A 12,063-nucleotide genomic window follows, 5' to 3' on the forward strand; every position below is an offset into this window, starting at 1 on the left:
TGAATCAGTTTTGAAATAGCAAAATATTGAACAAGTGAAGCACTTTGAATACTTTCCAGTTGCGCTTATACTGTACGTAACACTGTATGTTTATGATCCCTATGCTATTTATTTTTTCCCAGGCTGTTAATGAAATGAATGGAAAGGAGATCAATGGGAAAATCCTCTATGTAGGGCGGGCTCAGAAGCGTCTTGAGCGCCAGGGAGAGCTCAAACGCAAGTTTGACCAAATAAAACAGGACCGCATCCAGCGCTATCAGGTGCTGCTGTTGTGCATGAAACTATAATATGAATACTACTTAATGGTTCTTACTGTTGATCATTTTGAATTAATTATTAGGTGATTATAGTGCAATGTTTTTTGAATATTTTAAAGTCTTAGTGGTGCTTGTAATCCATTCATTCATTTTCTCTTGCTTACCTGGGTCTGGGTCATCAGGAGTCAGCTGTGGGGCAGACTCGGTCTCCTCCTTGCATTCCTAAATAGTACATTATCTGATATTAATTTACAGTCTTGATGTTGTCATAGTAAAGTCAAACATTTTCTTGAAAATCATTCCAAATGAAAGTGGAAAAGTTGTCATTTATCCAAACAGTATATGTGGGTGTTCAGCATGAGGCTCAAGTTATGTTGTTTTTTCCACCATTGTTTTTCAGTATTGAGTATTGGGTGTTTTATTATTTTGCTGACATTGCCAAATGGTTAGAATCAGAAATGCTCTTTTGTTAGATTGATTTATGTGTGTCATGAACCGGATAGGAGGCAGACCTGTCCATTGGGCCATCCCAACTAGAAAACACAGGCATTGTTTTATAAATAATCAAGTTTGTAATAGCAACAAAATGGAATCTAAAGCAATCTAACCATTTTGGTAGTGCTTTCTCTTAAAGTCAGATGGGAATGTTTAATCTAGATATGAAGGAGTGCTTAACTACATAACTGAATAACTGCAAGCATGATGAAATAGCTTAGCAGCATTTAGCCCACAAAGAAAGAATTTCAGAGCTGATTGGATTTCATGGGTGAGAAGGAAATTCCTTTGAAATGTTTTTAGCCAGATAGGCTTTAACTTGTGACGTTGATCCATTGAGTGTATGGGCATTTTACTGTTGATGGAAAGGCTGAACAAAACATTACTCAAAACTAAAATGGTATTTTGATCATCTTTTAGGTTTGTGTTTTTACATTGTTGAGCTTGAGAAGACAGGAACGTAACTCTTTGTAATTCCAGGGGGTGAATCTGTATGTGAAGAACTTGGACGACAGCATCGACGATGAGAGACTTCGGAAGGAGTTTGCTCCTTATGGCACCATCACCAGTGCAAAGGTGAGGTAACAGGATAATGTCCCACTAAAGTAATGAAGTTCTTTGTACACAAATCCATGAATGCCCAAACCTTTTTTCCTTCTGGAAGGTTCCTGTTAAAATCTAATAGCTTTTATGGCGAGGGAATGATTTTTGAACTGGGTGGTGTGTTCACAGTAGCTGCGATGCTCTTCTGTGTTAGCAACACAGGTGGGCGTGTTACTGTAATCAGATTCCTTTTTAGGTAACGAGTAAAGTAAGGGATTACTATTGCAAAAAAGGTAATTAGATTACTGGTACTTTCCCATAAGCACGCTGCGTTACTAAAACAGATTTTTTTGTGAGAGTGTCTCATGACAATGACGTAAGCGAGTGCGACATTCATGGCAACAGCTGTGTGCAGATCAACAATGGATCATATATGGAGTGCGGGAGAGAGTATGAGCATGTAGCGTTTAAAGCGCGGAAGTACTGACCTTACTTTGAGTTTGATTCCGTAAAAAGTGACAAAAACATTAGTGTTCGCTGTTCACTGCGTGGGAAGAAAACTTCTTTTTACAGCGAAAAAACCGTTAACTTCCAAACAAGCACAGAGTGTGCTACCAGTGAATGGGAAATTCACACAGAAACTCGCGGATTCTTCCACTGGCCACCGCGGCACAACTGCACCAGGGCAAACATCCGCCTGCTATACAGGTGAAAATAGAGCAGCAGGATTGATTTTATTTATTTTCTGCTGTGTTTCACTTGCATTTATTTGAAATAGTGAGTGTAAACACAAAAAATATTTTATTTTATGTGCTGGAATGTGCAGAAAATAGGTTTAAATCTTAAACAAATTTCTTCCAGTCAGAGAATGTGGCATATAATTTAATGTTTGCTTGATGCATAAAGTTAAAAGATTAAAACTAATAAAACAAGTTTTAAAAAGACTTTTCCATTTGATTACATTTTATGATGGATTTTGCAGAAAAAGTAGAATTGGGCTGAAAGATCTATCGCTTTATTGCCTATTCAGGTTGTAAATCGTGTTTTTAAAAAGTAACTAAGTAATTTTGAATATAAGTAATCAGTAAAGTAACAGGATTACTTTTTTGGGGAAGTAATTAGTTACTAATTACTTTTTTCAAGTAACTTGACCAACACTGGTTAGCAGTAAGAAAATTTTGTGCCAAAATAATGTTTGTAAAATTATTATTTTCCACAAAGGTGCTTTACAACATTTCAATAATGGATTTATGCAGATTGCTGACATGAATTCATTTCTGATCATCTCGTGAAAGCACTGTGGCTCAGGAGGTAAAGCGGGTTATTCATTAACTTGAGAATTGGTGGTTCGATCCCTAAGTTTTTATAGTGATATCAAGTTGTTGACATGTAGATATTCCTAAAGACATATGTGAAAAGGGTGTTCCTGAATGTGAACTGTAAATTGTCTTGTTGAGGAGGGGGGGTTGTTGTCCCCTCCCCATACAGGATGTATTGAGTGCCATTAAAGATTCTTTATATAATGTCTCTGGTTTTACCTTTTGTTTTCTTTTGTGCTTTAGTGTTAGGAACCTTAAAGATTTCTGACTGTGAACGTTTTGTTTCCTGTAGGTGATGACAGATGGCTCCCAAAGCAAAGGCTTTGGTTTTGTCTGTTTCTCTTCCCCTGAGGAGGCAACAAAAGCAGTGACTGAAATGAATGGGAGAATTGTTGCAACCAAGCCACTGTATGTGGCTCTGGCTCAGCGGAGAGAGGAGCGTAAAGCAATTCTAACAAATAAGTACATGCAAAGACTTGCTACCTTGAGAACCATGGCCAGCCCGCTAATCGACTCATACCATCAGTCTGGATATTATGTCACATTACCACAGGTAGGGCTCTTTAAACGGTGACATTGGGAACAAAATAGGCCATTTTATTAATGCAGCAAAATGTGTCATCAAAATGTTAGGGGAAAAAAAAAGAACTGATAAAGTCTGGGCTTTATCAGTTGTTTAAGTCTGGGCAAATTTGCATCAGCTCCCAACGTTCTGACATTTTGAAGTTGCACCAGTGCTAATATTTGCATTATATCTGCAGCCTCCCACGCGCTCCTTTTACAACCACACTGCTGTCAGCAATGTGAGACCAGTCCCTCGCTGGACAGGACAGCCACCAAGACCACAGGGTGAGGGAATATCTGTTACACTTGTGTAGCGGTTTAAAAAAATAAATAAATAAATAAATAAATAAATAAATAAATAAATAAATATATATATATATATATATATATATATATATATATATATATATATATATATATATATATATATATATATATATATATATATATGTATGTGTGTGTATATATGTATATGTGTATGTATATGTATGTGTGTGTATATATGTATATGTGTATGTATATGTATGTGTGTGTATATATGTATATGTGTATATATATGTATATGTGTATATATATGTATATATATATGTATATGTGTATATATGTATATATATATGTATATGTATATATATGTGTGTGTGTGTGTGTGTGTGTGTGTGTGTGTGTGTGTGTGTATATGTATGTGTGTGTGTGTGTGTATATATATATATGTATGTGTATATATATATATATGTATATGTATATATATGTATATATATATATGTATGTGTGTGTGTGTGTGTGTGTGTATGTATGTGTATATATATATATACACACACACAAATGTATTGATCTGTAAAAGTTGTAGCGAAGAGTAATTCCTCTAGGATTAATTTTTCAGCTTGACAATGATCCCAGAACACACTGGCAGTGCAGTAAAAGCATACCTGGATAGAAAAACACATGGTGGAACAATACCAGTCAGATTGGCATCCGCAGAGCCCGGACCTCAACATTATTGAAGCAGTGTGGGATCATCTTGACAGGAAACAGAACAAAGACCAAAAGGCAGCTAATGGTGACTCAAGAGTTTTGCACAGTACTGTATGATATAATTGTTCTCTACATGCTTAGGCCCCTACACCACTCAGCTGGTTTCTGGCTCTGTCCCCCGACGTGGATCGAGCCCCATCGCTACAGTCAGACAGGCTTCCACCCAGGCGCCACGCATCGTAACCTCAACACAAAAGACAAGTGAGCTCCTGATCTATGGCAGCAGACAAGCAGTCTCCTTTTGAAATGTCCCATTCACGTGGATGGTGCTGACTGTGTCTTTAGATGACATTGGAACCCAGACTGTAGGAGGGCGCACTGACATTGCCAATGTGGCCAGAAGCAGCCAGTACAAGTATGCGTTAGCAGTGAGGAACCCTCAGCAGGTTGTTACTGTGCCTGCACCCATGCCTAGACTACAGGTAGTGTTTGCACTGTGATCATTTCTATTTTTAATACTTAGCGAAGATCAAGAAAAATGTGTGAAACCCAGACAGTAAGTTGGAGCACTGAGGGTGCACAATGACTTGCAGTGTAGTTAGTTACTTAGGTTGAGGTTAAATGACAACCTTATTTTAGATTGTTGCTGAATATAGGCTTAGCTTCACTTAACAAATGGGCATTAATAGTCATTGGAAAATGTAAAACGCAGCTAAGGAAAACAACCCTTCTTCTACTTCATTTTGACATGAATTAACCAGTGATATACAAGCTGAAAATGAGAGAAATCTGTGGGATTGTTTTTTTCTGTGAGTGGGTGTGGGTATCTGCGTGGGTGGTGTTTACAGCTATAATATGTTTAAGACAAAAAAATTTAGGCGATTAGCATCTGGATGTCTTCAGGTTGTTGCTGCGCCGGTGATGGAGCCACCAGTACACATTCAAGGCCCAGAGCTGCTTACCGCCTCAGTGCTGGCTGCAGCCCCACCAATGGATCAGAAACAGCTCCTTGGTCTGTCATCAGTCAGTTCTGCCTGTTTTGTTTTTTTTCCTGCTATGCAGATTGAAACAGCTTGTGTATATTTGTCTTCATTCCATTGTCTCTGCTGTGACACACAGGGGAGCGACTGTACCCACTGATTCACACTCTGCATCCAAACCTGGCTGGTAAAATCACTGGGATGTTGCTGGAGATCGACAACTCTGAGCTGCTGCATATGCTGGAGTCGCCCGAGTCCCTGCACGCTAAGGTACATTAATGTTCATGTTTTTCTGTGAGCTGGTCTGCACTCTAGACTGTATATAAAGATGGATGATAAGCCACAACTTCCTTCCCCTGTACAACAGTGAAACCAAAATAGCTCGAAAATAGGTGGTGCTGGTTTGTTCTAGTGACAGCATTTGCACATTGGTGGCGGCAGGATGTCGGAGTCATATCTGTAAACCTTCGGTTTAACGTCTAAACCTCAAGTGGGAGAAGCATTTCTTCCTTTTCTTCTTTTTGACACCCCATGCTGAAATTTTTTTTTAAATACTTTTGAATTCTGTTTGCCCATCGCTGTCATTATTCCCTTTGAAGTAGTTTGAGCAAAAGGGAAGTCAAGGTCCACCTGTTTACCTCCACATCTTCATCCTTCCTCATGTTATAGGAAAAAGATTTATTTTAGTTAATGTGCCACACGTGGTCCAGTTTGATCTCAGAATATTCTCTGGCCACTTTATTAGGTACAATTTAGTTGTTAAACAAATATCTAATCAGTCGATTGCAGTCAGTCAGCCTGATGCATATAGGTATCAGAATTTGGTATCAACAATTTGACCATTGTGCCTTATATCAGCAGTTCAGGCTCCTGGTGCTGGTGTAATGGTGTGTGGGACATATCCTTGACAAACCAACTGAGTATTGGTTAAAAAAATGCCTACCTAAGTGACCATAGTGTACATATCTTCTGATGGCTGGTTCCAGCAGATTAATGTGTCATGTCACAAAGCTCAGATTATCTCATATTGGTTTCTTGAACCTGTCAATGAGGCTACTGCTGTCCAGCAATTATTTTACTAGGGGTGGGGGGGGATGACCCAATCTGGTCTTTAAGTGATGACATGATGGATCCTGCTTCCGGACCCAAACTACCCTGCATTTAACATGTTTTAATGCTTTGTATCTTGTTCTACTTAATCTCAAAACCCCCCAAAAACAGTAAGTGATCACTGTCTGTCTCTCTGTTTTTAATACCGCTATTCATTTTAAAGCTCAGTTTTTAAAAGCTTACAATGTAACTACAGCTCAGCCCATGCAGCAGTATATTAATGACTAACGTCGTATTGTGGATGGATTATCTCAGTTGTTCTCCTGGCTGAAGTTTGGTCCATTTACAGCATCCTGCCATGTGATTGCATTTGTCCCGAACCATCGGGAACCCTCACGTTAACTTTTACAGAGTAGAAAAAAGTTAGCGTTCATCCTCCAGCTTCAGTGTTTATAATATGCTAACATAGCTGTGTTGCTAGCGATCATGTAGCACATCATTATATACCAGCTAGCCAATTTTCAGTAACCCTACAAACGTCCCTGCTGTTTACTTTCCTGTCTTCATTTATGTCGGAAATGATAGCAGAGCTGTACGTTTTAATTAGTCTCAGAAGTCTCTCAGTCAGAACATGGTATATTATATTCAGACGGAAACTAGCAAGCTAACTCCCTGCTAACTTCTAACTCTGTTAAATTTAATGAATTCTGTTTTCATGGATGCCTGGATGTTAAACGTAATTGTTACATCTGGTAGAGCAGCAACACTGATCATTTTATTACATACGAAAGAATTTAGACAGTTTTTTAACTCTTAGTGATGCCACAGTGATCATTTGACTTTGGGACCTGCAGCGGAGTTTGGGCCCAGACACGACTCATGACGTCATACTTAAAGACTGGATAGCTTTCTCAGTCATCTGGAATGTCACTACATTCCCAGTTGGGTAAATTAGATAGGTCTGAGTCTGATTTGTAATTTTCTCCACTTTTTGGATTTTTATGTATTTATTGGAGAGAAGGTCGATGCTTGGTAAGCCTTAGAGTTACGGTAAATTGATTTTTATCGCATAAAGAAGACTGCCAAGCAAGATATTTTTGCATTTCCAGTCTTTGTCCTAGTATAACACTTCTCTGGCTGTTGCCTGCCATTTATGAAAGAGGTCTGTTGTTTCAGTTTGTTTTTTTGTTTTTTTTCTCCCCTTTTTTAAAAATCTTTCCACTGTTTGGGTCAGGTGGATGAGGCGATTGCAGTCTTGCAGGCTCACCAGGCGAAGGAACATTCTCCTAAGCAGTGAAGAGGCCTTAAAGGTCAGCAACGACGTCTTTTGTTTCTCTGCACCATTATATTTATAATAGGGCTGCCACAAACGATTATTTTGATAGTCGAATAGTCACCGATTATTTTTACGATTAGCCGACTAATCAGATCATGCATCCATTGGATGTAAAACGTACAGCTTATTGCACCAGCATGCATCTGCTCTTATATAACTATCATTAGCTTACAGCCTTAAGTGTTTAAGGTATGTGCTAACTAAAAATAAAGACAAGATGAAAGTTTATTAAATTTTAATGAAATTTGCAGATTGTTTTGGTGAAGTTTAATAATCTCAGCCGTCTGCTCCTTGCTATCTAAAATATAACAGGACACTGGAGTATATTCTTGAGCATCTCACACTTCTGATAATCAGTTGTCTGCTTGAGGTTTATTCAGCTGTGTAAAAACTGTAACTTTAATCTCAGCCAAACCGATTTACTCAGGAACAAATAAAATACTGAAAAAATCCAAACAATAACATTTTTAAGTTATCCAAGTGACTTGTATATCATTGTTAACCTGAGTAGCGAAAGACGGCGGTGGGTTTGAAAACGATTTGCTGGGAGACCGGTGTTCTCACCGGCTCTAGTGAGCCTTGAACCCCGGCTAGCTATCGAACTGGTGGGTAACAGACGTCTCCAAAAACGTCGGAGCGCTTTTGAAAATATGTGGTGTCTTGATAAACTGAGCAGATATTTGAAGTTTACACAGCTACATTCTCGCCTGAAAATATGTTAAACGTTTATTTTGTGACCCAGAAAGAATAATAAGAGTAATATTAAAACTAACTAGCTTCTGCCATTGTTGGAAACTGAGCAGGGCCACGCTATGAATTCTGGGATAGGTTGGGTCACGAAGTATATACCCGACCCATCCTTCAAATCTGGGGAAATGAATGGCGCTTTTGTCGGAGTCTTCAAATTTGGACAGTCTTCATCGTGTCGCTGTAACGTAATCGGCTTACAAATGTGGGTGCAGAAGGATGCAGTTCCTGAATTTGGACACAGCTACTATACCAGACACTGCTTCTTCACCGGACACTGCTTCTTCTTCTGGGTTTAACGGCAGCTGGCATCTTTGTACATGCAGTGCTGCCATCTTCTGTTTCAGTCCGTTATTACACTCTTAAATCCTACTACTTCTGCATCTTTTGGGATCTTACAAAGCTTTAAACGACACGTCGACTATTAAATTAGTCGTCGATGATTTTGATAGTCGACGTAATCGTGACTAGTTGACTAATCATGGCAGCCGTAATTTACAACATACAGCGTTCAGGTTTACACTAGCAAGTATTTCTCTTCAGTGACAGTATAAATCTATCAGTTGATGCTGCTTTTCAGAAATGAACCTGCCATAAATTGTAGGTGTTGTTTGATGATACAAACCTATGCTAAATTCCTTGATCCCAAGTGATACGAACGCCTTCTTCAGTTTACGGAATTTCTCAAGTAAAGTTTGTGAAAGAAATGTCAGAGGCTGGCTGTGTTTTAGTGAGAATGAACTGGAGGATAAATTGTCTTGCTCACATTTTTTTTTTTTTTTTTTTTTTTTTCAGATATCAACAATTCTCTGGAGGAGGGGAAATTATAAAATGAGCACACTTTGGGGGGAAAAGGGAAAGAAAAAGTTCTATGAAGATTAAACCAATGATGTAAAGAGACAGAAGATGAAGCTGTTTTGTTGTTGCAATACTTTTGTTAGGTGATAAAGTTTCCAATATATGCATTAAATCTGTGTTGTGTCATTTGTCCTTTTAAAAAAGAGTGTATTATTATTATTATTATTATTATTATTACAATGGGATTTAAGTGTACTGAGCACCTTTGCCCTGCCTTTAACACAGTCCTGCACACTCCACAAGCGGCCTGCTCTGTAGAAGTAGCAGAGCAGCTTACAAGATAACATTTCTTAAGAATTAAGCTGCATCCACAGAAGAAGTGACGACCAGAGAACCCAGGAAGTCAATAACATTCCGCGACTTGATGGACTTATGGATGGAAAAAAAAAAGCTCTTGTGATGTGAAGTGGACAGGTCCTGAGACTACTGGGGAGAGTGCAGAATACCACCAAATGACATATAACCTGTTGGTAAATACAGTGGTGTGCGAAATTCTTGACTCACTACTCATTTCTACATATTTTGATAGGAAAATGGGAAGTATGACTTCCTGTGTGGGTGCTGCATCATAAATCTCATCTGTTGCTAGAAAGAGGAAGCTTTCCTGTTGTAGCATACCCAAAGAAGCATTGGATTCTTCAAAGTACCATTGAAAGCAAAAGGTGTGGTATGTGTCATAAGGTTGGCAAACATACACAGCAATAGTGAAATAAGCAAATGGCAAAACTACGGTGAGGCTAAATAAAAATAAGTATTTATGTATCATTAAATATGATCTCGATCTTGGGCAAGGTGTGCCAAATATATGGCTGGGGAATACATAAATTTCAGTCCTAAATGTTTGCATCACATTTTGTCTTTTTTAGTAGTAAATTGGTGGTGTAAGTAAGTTTATTTATTTATTTTTTTACTTCTGGGACCAGGTCTGAGTAACGGGCTTTTTCTGTAATTTTGTGTAAATTGAACTTATTTACACTACAATAAAAAGTGCCTAGAAGGCAATATTTTGTGGTCCATCCCACTTACGGTTTGACTGGCCATGTATGGCCCAGAGTAATGTTGCGGCTCATCATCATCATCATCGTTTATTTGTATAGCACTTTACGAACACACCAGGCAGACCAAAGTGCTGAACAACACAGATCAAAACAACAACCAAATTAAAAATACCATAAAATCATTACATACAATAAAATAAATAAGGTGTCAGTTTCCTACAGAGTTAAAAGCCAGGGAATAAAAATAGGTTTTGAATCTGGACTTAAAGTTGGTTGTTGAGCCAACGGCTCAACCAGCCAACGGCTCGACCAACCAACGGCTCGACCAACCAGCGGCCGCGGCAGGCTAAACATGAGGACACAGATGACGAACATGGACAAAATATGTCAAAGTCCAACGTGTTTACGTGTTTTGCTAGGTGCAAAGTTTTCATTTTGGGATTCTACTCGCGTTGCTTTACATAATTTAGAGTTCAGAATTACTATTGTATATTTCACTGGAGGCCTTCTACTAAGCCGCATTTTGTCCTATCCAGGTAACGTTGACGTTAACCCGGAGTTTAACGTACTGGGATGTTTTCTTACCGGGTTACAGCGCCATGGTAACGGTAACAACAGAGTCATGGATATAACTCGAGGGCTCTTGGTAACAGGTATGAAATCACCGCCTACTGACCAATCAAGGCTCCGGAAAATAGCGTCACCATTTCTGGAAGATTCTGGAAGGGCCTCTACAGGGAGAGTAGGAGGGACTAAAGGTTTACAGTTACGTCAAGTGTCTTTGCGTTTCCTTGATAATCAGTAGTAAGTACTGATTCGTAGACGCAACTGTGTTGTTTTATTCGTTTTTCTTTTATCGGCAAACAAGTACTGTACTTGTGTCAAGCCAGCCTCCAATTCGAGACTTGCAGTCAAGCCAGCCTCCAGTTGATTTTACGTTCCCTGTGTATTCAAAGTATTACGGGAATGGATGTGGAAACCGGATTTCAAAATAAAAGCCAACTTCGAGTGAATTAACAGATATGTTAAGAACATAATAACATATAATTTAGGCTTTTTTTTTTTTTTAGAAACTCTAATGTTACATCTACATGACACAGCCTTGTACCCTAATTGTGCCCTGTCACTATCAAGGCCATCTTATTTTGGATTTCAAAGTAAAAGCCCTGTGAATCTTCATTTTTGAACTACTCTTTCAATGAATTCATAATGCTCTTAAAAGCAAAAGTCGTATTTCCAAATACTATTTGAACTTTGTATCAACACTTTCCAACCGCAGTCTTTTTCACAGTAATACCATATCAAATAAATTCTTTCTGATTTTGCTTTTCATAGTAATGGCCCTTTGAAATTGCCGATATTTGACTTAATCTCCTAACGATTCAAAATGCTCTAAAATGAAAAATTCTTGTTTCCACAGCGTAATTCCACTTTAGATCAACAGTATACAACCCCGCAGTGATACCATATCAATATCAAGTCATTCTGATTTTGCTTTCAAAAATAAAAGCCTTTTCAAATTGTCCATAATTGACCTACCTTTCAGTGATTTCAAAATGCTCTAAAATGGAAAATTCCTGTTTCCACAGGGTAATTCCACTTTAGATCAACAGTATACAACCTCACGATGTTACCATATCAATATCAAGACATTCTGATTTTGCTTTCAAAAATAAAAGCCCTTTCAAATTGTCCATAATTGACCTAACTTTCAGTGATTTCAAAATGCTCTAAAATGAAAAATTCCTGTTTCCACAGGGTAATTCCACCTTAGATCAACAGTATACAACCTCACAGTGACACCATATCAATATCAAGTCATTCTGATTATGCCTTCCAAAATAAAAGACTTTTCAAATTGTCCATAGTTGACCTACCTTTCAGTGATTTCAAAATGCTCTAAAATGGAAAATTCCTGTTTCCACAGGGTAATTCCACTTTAGA

At 38.3% G+C, this 12,063-nt stretch overlaps 2 protein-coding genes across 8 annotated transcripts in view; one reads left to right on the forward strand and one right to left on the reverse strand.

Moving 5' to 3' along the window:
- The window catches only part of LOC147305954 (embryonic polyadenylate-binding protein-like), a 15,181-nt gene extending 5,949 nt beyond the window's left edge, over window positions 1-9,232 (forward strand). For 4 of the 6 annotated variants that reach the window (XM_086277747.1, XM_086277746.1, XM_086277748.1 and 1 more), the window contains 10 exons: window positions 123-260; window positions 1,233-1,328; window positions 2,907-3,167; window positions 3,376-3,463; window positions 4,292-4,411; window positions 4,496-4,632; window positions 5,054-5,162; window positions 5,270-5,400; window positions 7,415-7,490; window positions 9,059-9,232. In XM_086277747.1, coding sequence (XP_086133873.1) covers window positions 123-260; window positions 1,233-1,328; window positions 2,907-3,167; window positions 3,376-3,463; window positions 4,292-4,411; window positions 4,496-4,632; window positions 5,054-5,162; window positions 5,270-5,400; window positions 7,415-7,477 — 1,143 coding nt within the window. In that variant the 3' untranslated portion in view covers window positions 7,478-7,490; window positions 9,059-9,232. Of the gene's footprint in view, window positions 1-122; window positions 261-1,232; window positions 1,329-2,906; window positions 3,168-3,375; window positions 3,464-4,291; window positions 4,412-4,495; window positions 4,633-5,053; window positions 5,163-5,269; window positions 5,401-7,414; window positions 7,491-9,058 lie in introns of those variants that run through there. The other 2 variants (XM_086277750.1, XR_015126641.1) reach the window with 2 other exon arrangements.
- ognb (osteoglycin, paralog b) overlaps window positions 1-10,980 on the reverse strand; it is a 27,431-nt gene extending 16,451 nt beyond the window's left edge. Inside the window, exons 1-2 of one of the 2 annotated variants that reach the window (XM_086277752.1) lie at window positions 10,705-10,980; window positions 422-479 (exon numbers count right to left, since the gene is read on the reverse strand). In XM_086277752.1, the coding sequence (XP_086133878.1) occupies window positions 422-436 (15 nt within the window). In that variant the 5' untranslated portion in view covers window positions 437-479; window positions 10,705-10,980. Of the gene's footprint in view, window positions 1-421; window positions 480-4,104; window positions 4,196-10,704 lie in introns of those variants that run through there. The other variant, XM_086277754.1, reaches the window with a different exon arrangement.
- Window positions 10,981-12,063: the final 1,083 nt, after the last annotated feature.

This window comes from Aulonocara sp. 'chitande type north' Nkhata Bay, linkage group LG20, assembly GCF_057382095.1.
Source record: "Aulonocara sp. 'chitande type north' Nkhata Bay isolate Kocher_YH1m ecotype deep benthic linkage group LG20, A_spYH_male_GT1.1, whole genome shotgun sequence".
NCBI classification, from domain to species: Eukaryota; Metazoa; Chordata; class Actinopteri; order Cichliformes; family Cichlidae; genus Aulonocara; species Aulonocara sp. 'chitande type north' Nkhata Bay.